General features: G+C 41.0%; 3 protein-coding genes across 3 annotated transcripts; all 3 read left to right on the top strand.

The window, feature by feature from the left end:
- Positions 1–8,637: 8,637 nt before the first annotated feature.
- tmsb2 (thymosin beta 2) lies at positions 8,638–11,153 on the top strand. Its single transcript, XM_049585717.1, has 3 exons — positions 8,638–8,780; positions 9,891–9,995; positions 10,256–11,153. The coding sequence occupies exons 2-3, from the start codon at positions 9,896–9,898 to the stop codon at positions 10,291–10,293; spliced, it is 138 nt and encodes a 45-aa protein (XP_049441674.1). The 5' UTR covers positions 8,638–8,780; positions 9,891–9,895; the 3' UTR covers positions 10,294–11,153.
- Positions 11,154–14,309: 3,156 nt separating this feature from the next.
- LOC125894467 (protein Wnt-8a-like) lies at positions 14,310–16,935 on the top strand. Its single transcript, XM_049585868.1, has 6 exons — positions 14,310–14,717; positions 14,830–14,863; positions 15,009–15,147; positions 15,534–15,659; positions 15,765–15,907; positions 16,088–16,935. Exons 1-6 carry the CDS (start codon positions 14,473–14,475, stop codon positions 16,652–16,654), a joined length of 1,254 nt encoding a protein of 417 aa, XP_049441825.1. The 5' UTR covers positions 14,310–14,472; the 3' UTR covers positions 16,655–16,935.
- A 305-nt stretch (positions 16,936–17,240) lies between these two features.
- Positions 17,241–19,002, top strand: LOC125894475 (protein Wnt-8-like). Its single transcript, XM_049585877.1, has 6 exons — positions 17,241–17,299; positions 17,392–17,425; positions 17,526–17,655; positions 17,957–18,082; positions 18,211–18,353; positions 18,445–19,002. The coding sequence occupies exons 1-6, from the start codon at positions 17,241–17,243 to the stop codon at positions 19,000–19,002; spliced, it is 1,050 nt and encodes a 349-aa protein (XP_049441834.1).
- Positions 19,003–20,773: the final 1,771 nt, after the last annotated feature.

Here is a 20,773-nt window from a genome sequence, read left to right as displayed (position 1 = left end):
AAAAAAGATGAACCAAGTTAACATCCACTGATATTCAAAAAACATATGTACATAGCACTATACATGTAATTCTGAAAAGCTGAGAACATTTCAGACTACAGATGCAAGACAACCTCTCCAGTCAACGAGTCTTTAGTGATGCCACTCATCGTACATTCGTGCACACCACTACTATTTTACATTTGTACTTTATAATGTATAGCAGATGAGATTAAACTATACGTTTCTTTACGTTTCAACAGGGCTCTGGTTAATGTGTGGTTAGGTTTTGGCCAAGAATCCACTTGGTTATGATTAGGAAACGACACCTGCTTTTAGTGGCACAATCCCAGCTGGAAACGCAGCACTGACTTGGCTAAAAATAACCATTTTTCATGACACTAAGCTCGATGGAAAAACAGCAATGGGTCACGAAAATACAACGGGTTTTGCTGTTTGTTGATCTTGAACAGTGGTCTGCAGTGGTCCACTGCTTGGCAGGCATCTCGCCTAGTTGTCAAGCTATCCATCATCCCCTCCACATTCACACGATAAAGTCAGCTCATATACTTTGTCACTTTAGAAGCTGATATGATATAGTACATGTATAAATGTACTATATATTATATTCATGGTTTGCAGAGACGTACAATGCCAACCTTTTCTTCTGTGCCACTAGTGCTGCGACAAGAGCAAAACTTAGAGTAAACAAAATCACTCAAAAACCAAGATGCTTATCTGGAAAGCTAATCAAATCAAGGCAGATTCATTCAACACAACCATAACTGTTATCTAGTCCTGAAGTCTGAGTACAAACAGGCAGATAATCTTTTTACTGTGAGAGAACAAAAAAAGAGATCTTGAACAAATACATAGAGCAACAACAGTCTGGTCATTAACAGATGGACACAAAAATCCAAGACAACTACAGAGGGAAGTAATCACGGTGCAATCGGAGAGATTGAAACTAAGACACAACATGGGGAAGAAAACAGAGCTGAAAGGATTAGTCGATTAATTACTTAGTTAATCATCAGAAAAGTAAACACCTAGTTTAATTAATCCATTAATCAAGTCTTTCTTTTAGCAAAAATTGCTGAATATTCCCTTAACCCAGCTTCTTAACTGCAGATTTGCTGCTTTTCTCTGAATATTTTTTAGGTTTTGAACTGTTGATCGGGCAATACAAGACATTTGAAGACCCGATGTGATCTGCATTTTTCACTACTTTCTGACATTTTACAGATCCAATAATAAATCGAGAAAATAATTTGCACATTGATTAATAATGAAAATAATCATTGGCTGCAGCCCTCGCAGAAACTTTTAAAAAATCTAATTTGATAACAACTTTTACAAACTTTGATCTAACTTTAAAAAAAAATAAAAATATGTATTGATTTGAGCTGGTCATGGAGTGAATTTAGCTGCACTGCAATATGCAACTATCTGTCATAAACCGAAGGAGACACTGAGAACAACCCACTGAAAGTGACAAATAGTCTTGATTTGCCATACCTGTAAGCATTGTTGTTGCTGTGTCACTTTGTGTGTGACCTTCCTTTAATGGCATTCTTTGCAGTTTTCTTTCTATAATTGCAAGAACAATTGTGTCAACTTATCTTTCTGACTGATTTTGTGAACTGAGACATTTGTTTTCAAGACTCTACTTTACTTTGTTGACGTATAGATAAGAAATCCCTCTGATATAGGGGTTATAAAGCTGCGCTACCGCAACAACATTCAGTAACTAATTGTCATTTTAATTGCCAGTGATGAACAAGTTTGCAGCACACTCAAATTTGTATTCCTTAAGGCAAGAGATCGTTCTTTCAATACCCCTTCCTCGTTTTAGTTTGAACAAATGAATACATTTCTTTGTGCTTTCACTCATTTGCTCACTTAATTTACTGATGTGTGGATTTAAAGGATTGATCATCTGCTTAATCCATTCAAGCCTTCAGTTGTGTGCATGCCTAATTTATTGCATTTATCTCAGAGAAAGTAGCGGAAACACCGGAGGAGGAGATGAGCGAGGGATGTTGAAAGGAAGAAGATGCATTTAGGATATTTACTTTGATGTGTTAAGCTTTGCAAACAAAGCTTAAGCTCACCCTAAAAGTAAAGATATTTTAGGACGAGTGATGTCACACACACAAACACCACTTACAACACCATGAACACACACTGACCATTATGGCCATCAAATTCAGAGATTGCCATTACTCCCTGATACCTGATAAGGTGCATTACAAACGTGGTTTTGTTTATAGCATCACTCTAATCTTCCATTTATCTCTTCCTCTCTCTTGGCTCCTTCATCCCTCATCTCTGTCTCCATCTCCGCTCCACCCTCTCTGCTGTTTTCCTTCTCCTCTTTTCATCTCTGTCACTGTCCACCAGCTGGCTAGGTGAGATAACTCCTCCACACCGAGATACTTTCAGCTCATTGGCCTGGTGATGGAACACAGGGCACCAATCAAACGCTGCATCATTAGTCGTGGAGATCATGAGCTGAGGCAGTGCGCTTATCTGGTCTTACTGATCCTGCACTGTTCTAACCCATCCTGCACATCCCACAACTATGTGGAAACACACTCCAGTCTGGTGTGTGTGCACAATAGCTCCCTCTTGTTAATTCCTCTTTAAATGTGGAGTAATCAGATTTGTTCAGATAACGCGGTACTCTTACAATGACTGACAAAGTAAAAAAGATTATTTTTGTAAGGCCTTGGCATATCCGAGTTAAAGTTCCTTCATTCTGTTAGTTTAAGGCTGATAAAAAACGCCTGGCAGCATTTAATTTGTGTGAATGTGGCTGGTAATTACACTTCATTCATTGCCAACGCTTAATCTCATCTTCAATCAGCTTGGATGATGAAAAATAACTTGACCCGTGTGCAAGTGTGCACACAGGTATGTGTGTGTGTGCAAGTGTCTGTGTCTACTCCTGGTAGCGTTTAATGTGTCTGAGAGAACAGCCACTGCTTTACACAAACTTCGGAGAGCACAGCTGCAGTGAGCTAAGACGTGAACCAGACCTCAAGAGCTACATCAAGGAGGGAATAAAAGCATAAGGAATGTAATGATGGAAAGATGAGAGTGAATTGTTAACTGCAATATACCAAGACAGCTACAGCCATGCTAACGGCTCTGTGAGGCTGCCCTTAGGCACAGTGCTGCAATGTCAGCATGCCAAATGTTCAGAATGACAAATATGGTGAAACCTGGGTATCACGCTTACATTTGTTTACCATTATGCTAACATTTGCTATCAGCTGGGACTCATGGGAATAGAAGAGGGGCATAAATACCTCCAAGTGGCCTAATTGCATGGTAACCCGTACAAGAATTGTTGTGACATTTCACAAAAGAGCCGCAAATAGCCTGTATATGTAGGATGGGTCTTAAAATAATCAGAGACCCCTCTTATCCAGCTAATGCACATTTTGTTCCCTTCCTTCAGGAAAAAGGTTGCACAGTATTAAGAGCAGAGCTTGTTTACATAACAGCACATATTCTGAGGCAGTGAGGGCCCTTAACACCTCATCATCAGTTCAATCCCTGAATATAACTTAACTGTGTCCTCTAGCAGGTTTTTAATGCACGAGAAACTTTGTTTTATTTGCTCCATTAGAGTATTTGATACATTTATGCTATTTTTATATGCTTATGCATACATGTATGTATTTGTATTGTATTGTTTTGTCTGCCCCGAGCACACACCGAGACATATTCCTATCAATTTTTTATTGAAATGGTAATAAATAATTGAATCTTGAACTGAACAGTGGTGCTAACGGAAAAGTTGGAGGATCACCTAAGTCATTAGGCTTCATCATCTCTATAAATAATGGCCCAAAATTTCATGGCAATCCATCCAGTAGTTGTTTAGATATCTCATCAAAATCAAAATGGTGGTCCGAACAGTGTCTGTGCCAAACTAGCTCTGCAGATTAATAGACGGCTTACTGCACAACCCAGGTGTTAACACATTTACTCACTTTGTCGCACTGATGAGTTAATTCTATCTTTACTGACATGTCACCTAAATTAACACAAAACAGCACAACTAAATCCACACAAACTAAAAAGGGCCTGCTGGAAAAAATAACACTCCAACAAATCAATCACAGAGCTGCAGTGCGCGCTGCACACTGCATGCTTATTTGCCACATTCATGGGAGTAAATGTTGCTTTACTTGAAGCTTCGCTGCTGAATTGACAATAATCTCTGGAACCTCCTTTTTCCGCTTGTTGGAATCATCTCCTGTTCTCCCTCAGTATCATGTCAAACCACTGAGCTATCTGGCTTGAAACTCTCCTCGCTATTAACACACAAGTATGTAAGAAACGGTGTTTGGAAAAGTGTGAAGAGTTTTTTTAATCACATTAGCGACATTAGGATTCAAGCCGCTACAAGCTGTTATGCTGCTTAGTGCTGAGGGATGAGTGCACCCTGGTGGGCCCTCATAGACTGTTCAGCTCACTGCCTGGAAAATGTAAAATAGTCCTGTGCTGCCATCCTGTGTTTACGCCATATGTTAGCATGACTGTTTAGTGTGCACATTAACTAAGCCTCCCTATATATTTTGATTATTGTTAAATAAAGCACAGTAAGGAAGATATTCTAGTTTCAACATCTATCCATCTATCTCCAGAAAGCTTTTCAAATTCAAGGGGCTGCCATCTACTGGCTTTTACTGTGTTCATCTCTCCTATCAGTCATCTAAACAGTGCAGAGACAGACTTGATCCCAGAAAAGGTTTACTGGTCTATTACCATCCACCAACAAGCAGTGGTCTGTCTGACTGTTCTGACAGGTCATTTGACTACTAAGTCTGACCTTTGTCAGAGTGCATCTCGTCTCCAAGCTTCAAATATGATAACATTTCAGACAGAAAGGTTAATAGGAGGGCTCGGGCAAATTTAGAGAAGGTCAAAGATCTCCCCCACCCCTACACAGTAATACAAAGGAACAAACAACTCAATAGAAACATACGTCTTAAAGGCTGAATCAGTGGGTGATTTGAGGGGTGTTGACGTATAATTAGCCTCGCAGGGCTATCACATAGGTTAGTTTGGATTATCAGATATTGTGTGTAGCATTCAGGAGGCGTCATTTCAAGTGAAAGTGTAACAAGGCTGCTCAGTATTATTATTCACTGTGTTTAAATGTGTGAAGTCCACATGCGCAACAGCGCCTGTTAAATGAAGCAGTTCCTGACTTCAGCCAGCAGGTGGGGTTGCTGCCTCCCAACAGAGCACACAGGGGTATGTATGACCTCAATGTGATCCAGTAAAACCCCAAAGTCATCCAGTAATGTGATGTCACACATTAACATTGTTCTTACCAGAACCTACATGTGCGCATTGCTCTTACCCGGCTCACGGTATCATTTCAAAAGGTTGAGGTCATGTTGACTCATTATCACTGCTATTCTGAGATGAGCCATCAGCAATGAGATGGACGCTCTCTCCGGCTGCATCAGCAGGCTGTAACTGGACCTCTGGCAAGATTAAAGACCAGCAGGTTTCATGATGTCAGCAGAGGGCCAAGAGCTTTCTAAACGTCACGGCTTTATTAGAGCCTGATGTGCTTAATCAGTCGCAAAAAGGATGTGACAAATAATGTTAAAACTATGCACACATCTGTGCTTAAGATGATAACCAGCTAAACTGTTGTAAAATAAATTGTAATTTGGCCGTGAGAAAAAATAAATGACAGTGAATATAACAAATACAGTGTGGGATGATGTGTAGGGCTACAGCTAATGATTATTTCCTTCATTAACAAATTGCAAAATTCAAAGAAAACCAGCAAATATTTACATTTGAGAAGTAAGGACTGGACAATGTAATGATGTGTTATCAATATTGTGATATGAGAGTGGATGTCGTCTTAGATTATGGATATTGTAATGTTGTCTTTTCCAGGTTTTAAAGGCTGCATCACTGTACAGTGATGTCATTTTCTGAAATTACCAGACTGTTATAGCTGTTATATTTACCATTACCCACTTAGTCATTATATCTGTAGTAGTGATGATTATTTGTCAAAAATGTCATTGTGTAAATATTTTGTGAAAGCACCAATACTGTCACAATACCAATATCAAGGTATTTGGTCAACAATAGTGTGATATTTGATTTTCTCCAGATCACCCAGCCCTATCTAAAGGATTATTTGAATATCAAAATAGTTGCTTAATTTTCTGTCGATCAGTTCATCAATTTATTGACCAGTTGTTTCAACTCTAACGCTGTGGGATCAGTCATGAGGTCCCAAATGATCTGCTGCCTGTCATTAAGTGTAATGGTAATTTTATTGTATCATTGTTTGTGTTCTGTGATGTGTTGTGTGTGTTTTCATTTTAAGTTTTGTATTGTTTTCAATGTATTTCTGTGTTGAGTTTTGTATATTTGTATAAAGGCCCTTTTAAGGATGGCCACTGCAAATTAGCTTGGGCTATAAATGCTGTGGCATGTGGCACCAGTCCACACTCAATACTTCCCCTTTAAAAATAAACCTTAGAGGGGAACACCGCCTAAATTAAGAATTCCAATATGGTTTTCCATGGCCTAGGAAAGTCCAGTCACTAGTACACTAAAACAGTATGTGAGATTTTTTAGTATGTATGAAATCTTAGTATGTGAATCGCATACTATTTCTAATGAAATATTGCTGTATGCAAACACTTAACACTATGCCCTCATGAATATCAGACAATGCAGTGCTGCCTACGACAGCGCTAATAATGTAAAGAGACCTAAAAAGCTCTGTGACATCAATAACATTTCATTTCAAGTGGAGGTATGTAAGAAGTGCAAGATTTAATTTTGCTATGCGTAATAGTTTTAAAACTGTTTTTAAATTACCACTAGAGCTGAGGTTGGTTCAGGTTACCATGGTTACGCTTCTCCAACCAGCAAGGAGGCTTTCAGGATGTGACGCTGTAATTACAGCTCAGTGCTTCTGCAAACGTACATGGGGCCTACTACTATTCATTTACACAAAAGTGTGTTGAATGATAGTACACATATTGGGTATTAGGAATTGGCGATATGACCCTAATCATAAATGAGTGAGTTGGTTTTTTTTGCCCACCTGGACCTTTATGCTCTGCCATTTCTCTTCTAATCATCACGCTGTAACCTGTGACAGGCAGTTAATGCTACCATAACTATCGCACATTTTTTGTCGAGCTGCGAGCATCACGTAGGTTTACATTAACAAAGGTTTATGACATATTCACTCGACGACACTCCTGTGTGTGCACGGCAAGAGAGGAGAGCGAGAGACACTGTGCTGCTACCGGAGGAGCCGCTGAATGAGTTCCTTCTGAGTGGTAACTCACTAAAAGAGTCTGAGAAGTCTGGGGCTGTTCATAAAACATTCAGGACGCTTAGGCCTAACGACGCCACAATTTATTCCACACTACTGAAGCTGCGGAGTTGGTAATTTTCACTTTCAGCCATGCATGCTGTTGCTGTGGGTAACAGTATGACGTCAATACGTCAAGAAGTCAAAATATCTCACGTATCAGGCTAGGAATTTTTCATGTCATATTAAAATAAACACCGGTATTATCATGACCGAGATGATATGGCACACCCTTAATAGGCATGTAGTGATTAGGATGCTATTTTGGACACAGCGCTTGTCTTTTTATACCCAAATGACCCTTTGTCTGTGGAGCAGCTCCAGACTTTAACCTTGATTACATCACAAATTTGACTTTTAGCACCCAAGTTTTTGGATTTGGGAGAGAGTTGTTCATGTTTACAAATATTTTTGGACTGTCTAAGCCCAAAGGAATAGCATGTATGAATTTTTAAAATAAGTGTGGTTCCCCTTTAAACATTGATTCAGACTTTGATTCAAAATGAGGATGGGTATGAACTGTCATACTCACTTCATTTCTATAAATACTCATAACTTTGACCCAATTTCAACATGTTATGACTAGTGTAGAGGTACAGATAACTGTCACAGTACCTATCACTTCCCATTAACCATTATGATTAGCCAGTTTGTGCGTTTTGCTTTTTTTTCTGTGTATTTTATTGCTGAGTTTTCTGTTTGTATTGAATTTGTATGAAGGTCCATCTAGGGATGGGCAAAAGCTTAGGCTATAAATGCTGTGGTATGTGGGGCTGGTCCATGTCATAAATTTGTCCCTATAAAAATAAACTCTACATTACAAATATGTAACATGAAAATATCTCCATTTAAAAATACACAAGTCATTACATGACTTGCAGTCTTATAAATACTCATAACTGTGACACATTCTCAGCATGTAATGAATATTATATCAGTCTATAGTCACAGTACATGTAAATTCTCATACAGACCATAATGATCAGCTATAAAGGAAGACAAAATCCTCTTTCCACCATTTCATGCAGTGTCCCGACCTGCTCAGCAAACACACTGTACAATACAATCTATAATACACACAATGTAATGCCTAAATTATTTATCATAATCAATCTCAGATGAACATCAACAGCTCAGCTGTTTCCTATCAGTGGTTGGTTTCCTCTTGTCTTTTCCCTGGAGAACATGAATACTGATGAGGAGGAGGAAGGCTGACCAAGCTCCTAGTCACTCTCTCTCTCCCTCTCTCTCTCCCCCTCCCTCCCTCTTAAACCCACACCCTGGATGCAGGCAGGCGTGCACACACCGGCAGACTCACTCCGCTTCCGCATCGCTCTCCCTTCTCCATCTCTTGTGTCTCTATCCCTCCCTACTCTCTCCGCTGGTGGATTTTAGCCCACTGCTGTGTGGAACACCGGTAAGAACCAATCATCTGTCCTTCGGTGTGTGTCTCTCAGTGTCTCTGTGTCCGTGTGTCTCTTTCTGCTTCTGTTTTACTAGAGTCAAACAAAGGATTTGGGTGTGGCTGGATCAGCACAGGCTGATGGCTGATGGCAGCTGTGAAATGATGTGAAAGAGGGATGTTGAGGATGACGATGGTGATGGTGATAAGGGAACAATAGAGCAAATGTCTGAAAGATTAGGTTTATCGATTAACTAAAATAAATAGATGTTAATATCAAGATGTGGCAGGGCTGGAAATAGACAGAATTTGTAGCTGAAGGGTAATCGAGAAATGATTCACTGTGCCTCGTTTCAAGATTTTTTTCAAATTTTGGCCACGTGCCCAGCATGTCTATTTCTATGTCAAACCAATTCTATTAGGCCCCATTCAAATTCAGACTAGCGAGGATGATTGTACAGTAGCTTGGTTTGCAAATGACTGGCTGCAGGGTGGTGGGCTTGTCTCATTTCAACAGCAGTCTCTTCACAGAGCAGTGGCTGAAGCAGGCGTGACTGGGCCGCACTGAGCAAGACAGATTAGTCAGACCTGCGGCTAGGTCAGGAATATGACTGCAGTGGAGCATTGCCTGGATCCACGAGGCTGCAGGGGTGGATGCAGAGGCAGAGAGAGAAGAGAGAGAGGAGAGAGAGGGAGAGGATGCGGAGGAAGAGAACAAAGACCTCAGCCTCGGAGAGGGAAAAGCAAAGACAAAGAACAGACAGCTAGGTAAAAATAGGCACATGTTAGCTACATAGGCATTTAGGAGAGAGGAGAATATCAAGACAGACCATGTGTGGGGTGCAGCGACCACTCACAGGCATCCATGTGGCTGTGTCTGAGCTGCACATGTCGTTGCCACTCCCTTTCTGTGCAGTCAGTAGAAAAAGATTATCTTCAATATCAGACAAAGCCATCGAGGTTTTTGACAGCTCTTGTGATGACTCGGAAGAACATCACTCTAATACCACAGAGTGTATCTGATAGAAAAGATGGATGTCTATTATGTTATTCTGAATTACCAGTATGATGACTGACAGTAAAGGTCAAAGCCGTGTGCTCAGGTGTCTTTCTCATCTTTCACAGCCGAAATGTCTGACAAGCCTGACATGACTGAGATTGCCCGTTTCGACAAGACAAAGCTGAAGAAGACAGAGACAAAAGAAAAAAACCCTCTGCCCACCAAAGAGAGTGAGTGCCCCTCGTGTCTGTGTGTTTCTGGGCAGCGCTGAAGCGCCTTGATCCCCTGCAACAATTTTCCTGTCAGTAACTACTCATCACTTCCACTGCTGTCAAAAGACTACACGCTCAGCAAGCAGAGCAGGAAAAAAAAATTGCTGCAGCATCAGCACATCATTGATATACAGCCAACCCAAAAAGCAGCATCCTCTCTAATATTCACTAAACACAAGCCTGCTGACCTAATCTATCTTTTTGCTTTTTATTTCCAGCCATTGAGCAAGAGAGGAAAGGCGATGCCACACCTTGACTTCTGAGCACATGAAGAAAAGACGCTGAGATGCCACAGCAAAAAAGCACTTTCCTTTGATTATCACAGTATTTCAATCTCTTGCTTTGTCTTCAGAAAAGGGTGCTCTTGAGCTCCCTGGGGTGCCGTAAGGGTATATGGCATCCTCACATGGGGGCTCTCTTACCACTCCGGTGGAAAAAACTTTAGCCTGGGTGCCTGTCTTGCACTGTTAGCCTATAATAGCTAACATGTCTCCAATATTGCCAAACTGGGGAGTGGTGAAGTGATGTAGCACAGAGAGAAAGGCAGGCATCCAGGCTAGTGGGGGAGGTATGGGGGGTGTTTACAGACATGGGAGCAATCGGAGTCTAATCATGTGGGATGTTTTCTTAAGAAACTTTTTACTTTTCTTTATGAAATAAATATGAAGACGTGGAACCAGTCAGTCCTGTGCATATTGCTGTCTCCTTTATGTCTATGTGCAAACGTCAGACTCACATACATACTCATGAGGCATGGACTGATCATGCACGACCATGGAATAAATACACAAATGATTCATCTCGACTGCTTGCGACTGGCCTGTTCAGTATGTAAAGTACTGCACTGCACAGTTATGCAATTCACACCTCACATATGAGTGCATATTCAGAGCCTTAGTCTTGGTGTTAAACTTGCATTACTTTAAGATTTCACCAGATATACAGGGGCCATATTCTGGTATAGTTTACTGACAGAAACAGTTAAGAATAAGGGTTGGAAACACACATTTTCAAACCTTAATAATAACAATAATAATGTAGCCCAAGTGGCTCATATTAAACACGTAATCATTGGTGTGTATACAGAGCACTAAATAAATTAACGTCAAAACTCAACACATTGTTATGAGAATTTGTTACATCCTCTTGTTAGCTGGCTCAAGCTAGCCTGCTAACGTTTCAGGCTAGCTTGGCATGTGAGCTCTTACTTGGCATGAGAGCTTAGACGATTACTTGATTAATGGACAGAAAAATTGGATATTTGTTGTCATTTTAAAGTAAAAAAATCTCAGTTCTCAAATGTGAGTATCTGCTACTTTTCTTAATATTCTATGATAGTTATTTTTTTTAAAAAAAAACATCAGGTTTTAGGCTTTTGGGTGGACAAAACAAGCTATTTAAAAACATCACCCTGGGCTCTGGGAGATTATGATAGGCATTTTTCAATATTTTCTGACATTTTACGGACAAAACGAATAACCGACAAAAAATGAATAAATTAATGGGCAGATGAATTGATGGTGAAAATGACCATTAACTGCAGCCCTACTTGTCGTCGTTCAGTAAATGCTAACGTCAGCATCACTCTAGTGATTTCAAGGCTCCCCAGGTCAAAGACACACCAGTGCAGCCTAAGACAGTGGGTGTTTCTCAAACTCAAGGAAGGAATCCTTACACTGCTGAATTCCAAGGATGCTACATCATCAAATCCTGCCTAAGGACTGTTCCAATATCAAGGATCCTTTAAATTCTACCAAGGACAGAGTTCTTTATTCAGAGAATTTTCAAGTATACATGTGTGTATGCTCAGCAGGTAGAAAGTACCCACAATTCTTTGCGCATGATTTGCTGGAAGTGAAAGTGAGACCTCTTTAACGAAAAATGCGCCAGTGGAGCTCAGCAGGATTTAGATAAATATGTAATTTATTTGTATTAATATCTCCAGGAGTTTTTATCATATGAGCATGAAAAAAAAATACTGACAGAAACCTCATTATTTACGCTTTCCAATGTGTCCACTGCCAAATAATGAGCATTTTAAGATAATATGATTTAGATAAAACATTAAAGTTTTTAAATCAATCATTTGCAGCAGTGATAGAGCGCCAAGTGCCACAAATTACCCATATCATTTAGCGTGTTTGTTTTTTTAATATAATCCAGAAATATATTCTCCATAAAAGTCATGTGACTTTGAAAATACTGCTTACATTTGTTAAAATTGATTCTTCCTTGGAAGGACTCATCCTACCAAGGAAGGATCCTTGACTTTGCGAAAAAACAAGTGCTGTGGGTAGCTAAGAAGAGCTACCTTGCTAGTTGGTAGTATCTGAGCCTGCCAGAGGCTGGAGGAATGTGGTTGGCTGAAAGGCGAGGAGGGGCGGGGATTGGTGACCACAATACTGTCATGTAAATGAGAAAATATTAAGCAAGAGCAACACTAAAAATAGCACTATGAAATAAAAGTAGAATTTGAAAAAGGTGCCTGTCTAAAATAATTGATATAAAATACAATAAAGAACAAAATAATAGAAAAGAATGCTGAAAAAAAACATTTTAAGGCAATGATTTGAGTTTAACAATTTGTTTAATATTGTGGAACTTTTCTGCATTAAGGATAGATAACATATTTATAGCCTATTATTTATTTATTACAGGTCATTTTTAATTCCAGTCTACAGTGGTCATTTATAACCTGACTGATGTCTCTGGTTGGCGTCACCAATCCTGCCACCCTTCCCTCGGCCTGTAAAGCCTGTCACCTCCTAAGCCTTTATTGCTCCATTTCTCTCACCTTGCAGTGCCATAAATCACCCGTCAGCGCTCACCGGACGGCCTAATGTGTCTGAAATGTCTGTTGGAACAATTTAATTAGCGCGCATTTTTACTTGATGTTATTTTAAGCAAAGTGGTCAAATGTCCTCACCCTGCCGTTTCCTGGTGGAGATAGAATACACAAACTTGCATGAAAAATAAAAATCCGTAAGGTAATAATTATAAGGTATGGCAATACATATGTATCCAACCAAACATTTGACAGGTGACAATATTTCTGATTTGACCATTAATCGCCTAATAATTAATAAATAAAATCCATTTCTTTAATTCACTTAACAACCCACGTGACTTGTCTTTAAGAGTTTCGGTGTTTAGGAGCCATCTAGCACCCATGCCGCAACACGCCCTGCTGGATGGACTATTGTTTGCAGGTTATTAACCCATTAAAATCGTTTAATGCGCCTTGGGTTAATTACAAATCATGCAGCTCGATTATAATCGCTCTGTATTATTTCCCCAGCCAGGTGTTGAGGGGCTCTAGGTTTCAGTCATATTGCAGAGTGAATGTGAGCGATATTTAATTAATAGAGATTATCCTCACCTACACCTCTCCACCATTGTGCGGGGGACCTCGCCCGGCCGTCCGTCCATTGTTCACCGCGATGAGTGGATTGTTGTTTTAAGGGATTTTGAGTGGTTTAAAGGGGATTTGACAAGTGTGGTTTTAAAAGCTGTAATGTTAATCACTAACTTGGTAACTTCTCTCGCATCAAATCACAGTTTGAGTATGGAATGACAGAAACTGGCAGGGTGACTGTTAATGATCAGTAATTATGGAAGTTAAATCAAGGAGGATGATCAGCAGAATCAGATGGGACTAAGTGCTGGATAATCCCACGCTTCTAGAATGAATTATCAATATGTTTTTTGGGTATAACTCTACAAATCAAAACCATCTATAGAACAAAATGACCAACAATAACTCCCAATGTAATGGTTAAAGCATTAAAGATCTTATGTGTTTACAGACTTGTAAATTCCAGACTGTTTTCACACCGAGTTGTTTCCCAGGGAAACATCTATTATCCTATTATCACAACGCTGCCAATGTCGCCGATGTGTGAGGCAGTATTTACATGACTATATAGGCTACCATCAGCTCTTGAAAGACTTTATGGCTTTGTAGTCACTGTCTTTTCCCCCTGGGACACTGGTGCCATTTCCCAAACGTTTCCAGCTACATATGAAGGCATTAAATTGTATATTTCCCTAACGTATGACTGTAATTTAATAATTAGGAGCCATCTTTAATGCCATTCAGTGAAACCAAGTTGTTTTCTGATGATAATGCTATGTCTATAATGTGTGGTCTCAGTGCAGAAACCCAGCCCTCCTCAAATCCCTAAACAGTAAACCAAGATATTATTCCAATATGCATCATTTAAATACCCTCAGCTTGATGCATTTTTAATAAGTTTTAAATCAGTGCTCATATATGTACTCAATATGCTTCCATTCGTGGGAAAAGTCCATAAGGATTAGAGCCTGGGAATGACAGGTGAATGAATGACTGAGGGGCTGTTTAACTGTCTGCGTCACTCCTTTGAAGTGCACTTATGCACCGACGGCTCCTTTTTGTCTATAGGACGCGGCATCAATGTCGTCGCATTTTCACAGTGGAGCGTTACCTGCGGGACAAATCTGTCAATCAAACGGGCAAGAGCATATAAATATCATTGGCGTGGAGTCTGGCTACAGCTTCAGTTGCCCTCCTCTCTCTTTGGGCACTCACATCTGGGATACAAACAGACAGGCCTCCGTTTGGAATACAGCTGTGATGGGACCTTTGAATCTCCTTCCAGCCATGGTTCTGTCCATGTGCTGTCAGTTTACATTTGCTTGGTATGTTTCTTCCTTTTGGTGGAATCAATTTAAAAATACTACATTGAAATGTGTGTTTGCTGGTGGTATAATGACTTGGGATTAACGTGGCTTTTCTGTTTCCTTTCTGTAGGACGGTGAATAACTTCCTCATGACTGGACCTAAGGTAAACACATTTTTTATCTGTCTTATTGTGCGTAAAATCCTCTCTGTATATTCAAATGTTTTAGCTGAATCTACAATAAATTAATGTATTTTCTTATTTATTAAATGCAACGATGACTAACATTTCCCGTTTTTCCTCTCCCAAGGCTTTCCTGACTTATGCCGGCAGTGTGCAAGTTGGCGCACAAAGTGGAATACATGAGTGTAAACACCAGTTCGCGTGGGAGAGGTGGAACTGCCCAGAAAACAGGCTCCAATTATCCACACACAACGGCCTTCGAAGTGGTAAGAGACGTGTATCCATATATTTGCATCATATGAAGGACATGTATCGGGGTGGAGTGGTGATGAGTTCAATTCCAGTAACGCAACTTTGCACAGGCACTTTTGCACAAAGTTATTCCTCCAACGCAGAAAGGATGATGTGGCGGATTGTGCGCTCTGATCTCCATGGAGAGGGGACACAATCATAAGATAAAATTCCTTGCTAGACCCTCATTAATAAAACACCCAACATGCCCAACATTGTTACCCTGTTAATCTCCAACCGTGCCTTTACGCACAGCTTACGCACCTTTTACGCACAGTATTTGAGCGTAACCACTGCGCATCTGCGTTGCCAACTTGGGCTGCAAAGCCTAACATTGTATTTTGCTTACTTTGCATTGTAGCCACGAGGGAGACGTCTTTTGTCCATGCCATCAGCTCGGCTGGAGTGATGTACACGCTCACCAAGAACTGTAGTATGGGAGACTTTGACAACTGCGGCTGTGATGACTCCAGAATTGGACAGACAGGTACATTTCTACACCATGTGTGGTCTATTTACAATTAGATTTGATTATGTGAGATGAACATTTTATTCTTAGTACTGAATAAAAATGTGCATTTTTAATCCCCAGGTGGTAGAGGATGGATTTGGGGAGGCTGCAGTGATAATGTGGCGTTTGGAGAGAAGATCTCCAAACAGTTTGTGGACGCGCTGGAAGGTGGGCATGACTCACGCGCAGCCGTCAACCTGCATAACAATGAGGCAGGCAGACTGGTAAGATTTTACTTTTATTACTCACTTAAGTTTGTCAGAATGAAACATTTATTAATAACCTTGGTCCGGGGAGGGAAAAATGTCTTTTGTTGGTGGCATTTACGCATTGATTCTGATCTTGGAAGGAAGAAGTAGTGCAATTAATTACATTTCCAACTAACTGTTTCGCTATCTTGGCAGGCAATCAAAGCTACCATGAGGAGAGCCTGTAAGTGTCACGGAGTGTCTGGGAGCTGCAGCATCCAAACCTGCTGGATGCAGCTGGCCGACTTCAGAGAGGTGGGCAACTACCTCAAGCTGAAGCACGAGCATGCAAAGAAACTGGAGATGGACAAGAAGCCGGCGAGGGCTGGAAACAGCGCGGACAACCGAGGAGCCATTGCGCACGCTCTCCGGAGCATCGCCCGCACAGAGCTCATTTACCTGGAGGATTCCCCGGATTACTGCGTCAAGAACCACAGCCTGGGATATCAGGGCACCGAGGGCCGGGAGTGTCTGAAGGGTAACAAGAACATGTCCCAGCGGGAGAGAAAGAGCTGCCGCAGGCTGTGCTATGAATGCGGCCTCAGAGTGGTGGAGAAGCGCATCAATGTTGTGAGCAGCTGCAACTGCAAGTTTCACTGGTGCTGCACGGTGAAGTGCGACAAATGCACTCAAGTTGTGACAAAATATTACTGTACACGTAAAGACGGTGGAAGAAAACCACACAATAAAACGAGGCGCAGGCACCGTGAGCGCCAGCAATGATTGCCACTGGTTGCAAAGACTATGCTCATCACTTTTCATATATGGACATCAATAGGCATTATTCTGTATTACAGAAATGTTCATTTCAATTTCAACTGTTATATCATCTGATGCTATTTAATGCACTTGATCTTATTGATTTGATTCTGTACAGAAATCAAACTATCCACGAATGCTCACTCGTTCATGGTGGCGTTTAAGGGATAATGGATCAAATTTGTTGGATCTGTCTTCTGTGAAGTCTGAAAGGTGTCTAATATTTTAAATGTATATTTTTAATTGAAAATGCTATCTAATAAATATTTTTTCTATAATATGCATGACTCAGACTGATTTGTCACTGGCAAGATTTTGTATATTGGTGCCCTGGTGTCATACAGCCTATGGGAAGAAAATAAAGTGGAGCCTAATGCCATCCTTTTGAAGTGCGCAATAGGCGTTTCCTGAACCCGTCAACCAATCGGCTTTCTCGGACCTCGGGGACAAAGAACAAGAGTTCCATTTGTCCTCCATTCAAACAAAAGTTGCAGTACGCAGGGCCAAAATAGCAACATCTCTACTTTGAAGGATAACGGTGCATGTGAAAATGCATTCAATACTTTGGATCCTGCCCCTTTTGTTCAAAATATGCCCAGGACATGCTTGGTAAGAGATCTACATGGTTTACCTGTATCTTTTCTATATGTGTAGACTTAAGAAAAACTAATCTCATTCTTTATCCTCTATTTTTTTCTCAGGGTGGCAAGTAACGTACTTATGACGGGACCTAAGGTAGATAAGAAACTACTTAATTACTGGGATAACCCTGACAAGTTTAGGATAACCTTTCAAATGTGAATCAGGTCACAAAATGACATTGCCTCTCCTGCAGGCCTATCTCACCTACGCAAGAAGCGTGCAGGTGGGTGCACAGAGTGGGATCGAGGAGTGCAGACACCAGTTTGCGTGGGACAGATGGAACTGTCCCGACAGCGCGACTCAGCTGAAAGGACTAAAACGCGGTAGGTTTGAATTGTAAATACAAGTTCTAAAACAAGTCCATATATGCTGAAGGAAAAATTACGTGATGCGTCATGCGTAAAATGTGTGTGGAATATATCCAAAAATAAAGGGCATAATGTGCCGAAATGGATTATAATTATAATTATAATGTGTTGTAGTCATTCCTATACAATGGCCCATTTCTATTTATTTTTTGTAATTAAAAAAAAGTCACCGAAGTCATTTTTAAAAGATCACCATTAGAGGATTTCCTAAATATTCACTGATTACTTTAATTTCTTTGCCTATTTCTTCTTCCAGCCACCAGAGAGACGTCTTTCGTCCACGCCATCAGTGCAGCGGGGGTCATGTACACTCTGACCAGGAACTGTAGTCTGGGGGAACTCGATAACTGCGGCTGTGACGTCTCCAACAATGGAAAAATAGGTGAAGTTTCCATAAATATTTAACATGCTTGTGACGTGTTGTGCACAAAACTTAGGCCGACCTATGGATCAATTATAATTTTCGATATTTAAAGTTGGTGCTGATTTTAAGTGACATTTTGTGTGCAGGTGGTCGTGGCTGGCTGTGGGGTGGCTGCAGTGATAACGTGGATTTCGGAGAGAGGATTTCCAAACAGTACGTTGACGCGCAGGAGACGGGTCAAGACTCCAGGGCTGCTGTCAACCTGCACAACAACGCAGCTGGACGGCTGGTAAGAACTGTTTGCACAACGAGAATTTATTACATGACACCGTTTTAGGTCGCTGGCTTGGCACTGATTAACTTTTCCTGTTTTCCAACAGGCTGTGAGAGCAACAATGAAGCGCATCTGTAGATGTCATGGCATGTCTGAGAGCTGCACTGTCCAAACCTGCTGGACACAGCTGTCAGATTTCAGAGAAATCGGCAACTACTTGAAGACCAAACACAGCCAAGCTCAAAAACTGGACATCGACAAAAAGCGCGTGCGGGCTGGCAACAGCGCGGACAACCCTGGTGCTATCGTGGACGCGTTTGGCAGCGTGGCCCCGACAGAGCTCATCTACCTGGAGGACTCCCCGGACTACTGCAGGAGAAACACCAGCGTGGGGCTGTACGGGACCGAGGGCCGGGAGTGTGTGCAGCACGGAGAGGGTTTAACCCAGTGGGAGAGGCGCAGCTGCCGCAGGTTGTGTCATGAATGCGGCCTTAGGGTGGAGGAGAGGCGCACGGAGGTAGTGAGCAGCTGCAACTGCAAATTCCACTGGTGCTGCACGGTGAACTGTGAGGACTGCTCTCAGGTTATGATCAAACACGTGTGTGCCAGGAGGGAAGGTGCTCATGGGCACGGCTTTAGACGGAAATACCGTGGACCCAAGTGAAAAAGGAGCTCCTACATCACAGTGACGTCTGTTAAATAAGAGCCCATATTAAGATGTTAAATGTCTGCACTTCCCATGTCTCCTTGTATAAATACTTGTGTCTATTTATGAATATTATGTTTGTTTGATTATAATAAAAGTTAGAAATAAAGACTTCTGATTGTCATGTTTCATTCCAGCCAATAACTACAGAAACATTTCATAATTTTACTTAATAAATCCCAGGGTCATTGGATTTTAGGAGAAGGCACACAAGAATCTATTAGAATAAGAATGAGCCGAATACACTTAACAGAGGATTACACGGATAACATGGTGCAGTTCGCACCTAACCAAGGTGTTGATCCAGCGTTGAACCACTATCACTTTGATGTCAGCGTGTATTGATTTCATTCAAAGAGCAGAGAGGCTTTGAAAGACAAATTAGGGAAGCATTTACACCGCTACAAGTTACTGTTTGGCCTGATAATCCGGGCCAACACTGCCTTATCCGAGTCACATCCCACAGACAAAGCAAATGTATCACAATACATCAAAGCCTCCAGGGGAAACGCGTTTACACACTTGTGACCAAAATTCACTGTTTCACAGCAAAGTGGGTCACTGAGGGGTCCAGATATTACACCGCAACTCCAGTGAGGGGACAGTTATAAATAAGCCTGACTCGGATTCCACCCTGAAAGCAAGTTAATTTCTAATCTTATAATTTGCAAGTAATTAGGTCTGAGAGGAGCCTCGTCTCCGCCCACTGGCCTATCTGTGTCTTAAGAGCCATTCATTTGCCTCCTTCTCTCCTCTACCCCCTGTCTCTGCAAAAATTTTCCTCTCAGCTGGACGTGTCATAAATCTGCCACTGTCTCAGCTAAGTGAGTGATGGCATGGATATTACCTACATGAGGGGGTCCATGCCTGGGGGAGAGGGGTGGGAGGAGGCTGTTTCACCATCTTTACAGACCAGTTACTATAGAAGCAGTAAATGAGGAGATAAGAGAGAAATTACTGCATGGGTTAATATACAGTAGATCAACTGGTGCCACAAACATCCACAAGAACTCTGACAACTTGATGGGAGCCACTTCTTCCCATTTGTTGTTTCAAATTTGACATACCATAAAATTCAATTAATAGCCCTGGCTATTATTTACTTATATCACTAAAATCAACAAAGCCTTTATTTGGGGCAGGCATTCATTCCAAACTATTGCTCATCAAAGATCAGGAAATACAATCAAATTGTTTTTTAAAACAGTATGAGCATTACTTATTTAAATATTAGGCTTCAGATATGAATCATTTATTTGATCAAGCTCCACCAGACAGTGAATCAGAGAGAAAGAGAGTTACGGCACTCAAGGCATACGGCAACTGGCATACCAACACAACACAACTTTATCCTGTTAAAACAACACATGCTCACTCTGACCTCGTCACATATCGATGTTTGGTCAAGGACTTTCCACATCTAGATACCACGTGGAAGGTACCCTGGGTGCGTTGGTTGTCAAGTAATGCCTTTTATAGCATTGTCTTCTTTCAAAATACACTTCTGTTTTCACAAGAAATTTACGGCTTACAGTCTATTTCAAAATAAACACACTAACTCGATAAAAATTGACATTTTTTTTCCTTCAACAACTAACACGTGGTTGGGTTTAGGCAACAAGAAAACGTGGTTAGGTTTAGGCAACAAAAGTAAATGGCTAGGTTTAGAAAAATAGACCAAGGTTTGGCTTTAAAGTCTTCCAGGGCACCAACACTGCTCTCCCGGGTG

Source organism: Epinephelus fuscoguttatus, linkage group LG9, assembly GCF_011397635.1.
Source record: "Epinephelus fuscoguttatus linkage group LG9, E.fuscoguttatus.final_Chr_v1".
Lineage (NCBI taxonomy): Eukaryota > Metazoa > Chordata > Actinopteri > Perciformes > Serranidae > Epinephelus > Epinephelus fuscoguttatus.
Note: the sequence above shows the minus strand (reverse complement) of the source record. Positions and strands in the feature narration are given on the sequence as shown.